Raw genomic sequence first — 1,642 nt, forward strand, 5'->3', positions numbered from 1 at the left:
ATCTGATTGTTTACCCTCTGCTTCCTCCGCATAGATACCAAAGTCAATATTTAAACCTGCCAAGCCCAAAATTTGCAAACTCAAATTTGGGTAGTCATCATGTTCGAGAATGCAATTGTTTGTACCATCGCATCTCCTATCCCACATCTCAAACATTGAATTACAAGACTCTACTGCAACCTTACAGAGATATTTGAGATTTTTTGGACCAAATGCTGGATTACAAACTTTAAAGTGTTTCTTCCAACTTTCATTGTTTTGTGCTGATAGAATATTTTCCCCAAAGAAGGCTGCCACATTGTAATTTGGCTTTTCGAAATTGTGAGCCTTTGCAATGAAGTATTCTTTCAATAATTTTGGATCACTAATCCAAACAGAATTTGATTTAGAAGTGGTCAATCTGAATGTTTTAGTTATTGGGTCTCCATACTTTTCCACAGCCTTGACCAGATCGTTATAGCTACCAATATAACTATAAGGAGAAAGGAAGGGAATATGAAAGAATGAAAATGAAAGCAATTGCCAAGCTCCTGGCACATGTTTCATTTTTTCAAATTGGGCATTCGTTTGTATCCATAATTTTATCAACCAAACTGCCAGAGCAGAGGCTGTAATACATAAAACAGTTAATAATAGAGACATTTTCTTTGATAACTAATAGATGATGTGAATAATCTAGAAGCAATTCAAAAACAACATCAAGTCGGATGTGAGACTTTGTTTGTTAGAGAATGAAGGGATTTGCGCTTGTTTCTATTTAACTTCCAGATGGGTAGTGTCTTTTACAATAACATTTCAACCCCAATTCTTGTTTGATTACAATTTATTGCATCTATGGTAAGGTATTCATTAAGGATCATTAATACTGGGCAAAGAGAAAGGAAATATTCTTCGACACTATTCTTAGAATTTATTACACTCATTAAAACAATAATTAAATTACTAGAGAGATGCATCTATTACAATTACTTATTTCAACACCTGTTTATGTCTGAAACATTTCATCCTACTTCACTTTACCATCAAAAAGCTTCAAGTCGTCAATACAAGCCATCACAATTCAACACAAAAAAAATGTCCATCTCTCTCCGTAAGTATTTTTTCTCGCTTGGGCAAGGAATATCTTAAGCTTGATGATTCTTTTTTGATGTTGGTGTATACATGATGATTTGATGCGGATAATGAATACAATGTATTATCATTGATGATTAATAATGATACCGACACTTTGATCTGTTGTATACAATGATTTGTTTGAATCATGATGATGTCGTGTGATACTACTGCAAATAACAACAATAACATTTTATAAAGAAAACGTATACGGTGGTGTCCCAAATACCGAAAGAGGCCGTCCAACTTTTATTTCTGCTGCTCCTGCCTCCAAGTCTGGTAAATTCACCTATGGTTCTGGAACCAATGTTTTGATCCGTGATTTGAACAATTTGCTTTCTATTGACTATTATACTCAACACACTCATAAGGTCAATGTTGCAAAGTTCGCACCAACAGGTTTTTACATTGCTTCAGGAGATGAGTCAGGTAATGTTCGTATTTGGTCAACTGAAAATGCTGACAAGACCATCAAATTGGAAAAGCGTGTCTTGTCAAAGAGTGTTCGTGATTTGGCTTGGACTGGTGA

The 1,642-nt window shown here is 34.8% G+C and overlaps 2 protein-coding genes across 2 annotated transcripts; one reads left to right on the top strand and one right to left on the bottom strand.

Annotated features, from left to right (window-relative positions):
• Positions 1-14: 14 nt before the first annotated feature.
• Positions 15-546, bottom strand: NAEGRDRAFT_77018 (uncharacterized protein; the record flags this gene model as incomplete). The annotated part of the gene is made up of 1 exon (XM_002668026.1): positions 15-546. A coding segment is annotated over one exon (532 nt), but the record flags the coding sequence as incomplete, so codon positions are not given.
• A 528-nt stretch (positions 547-1,074) lies between these two features.
• On the top strand, positions 1,075-1,638 carry NAEGRDRAFT_77019 (WD40 repeat domain-containing protein; the record flags this gene model as incomplete). Its single annotated transcript, XM_002668025.1, has 2 exons — positions 1,075-1,090; positions 1,315-1,638. Coding segments are annotated over 2 exons (340 nt in total), but the record flags the coding sequence as incomplete, so codon positions are not given.
• Positions 1,639-1,642: the final 4 nt, after the last annotated feature.

The sequence above is a fragment of the Naegleria gruberi genome (assembly GCF_000004985.1).
Source record: "Naegleria gruberi genomic scaffold NAEGRscaffold_855, whole genome shotgun sequence".
Classification (NCBI taxonomy): domain Eukaryota; phylum Heterolobosea; class Eutetramitea; order Acrasida; family Naegleriidae; genus Naegleria; species Naegleria gruberi.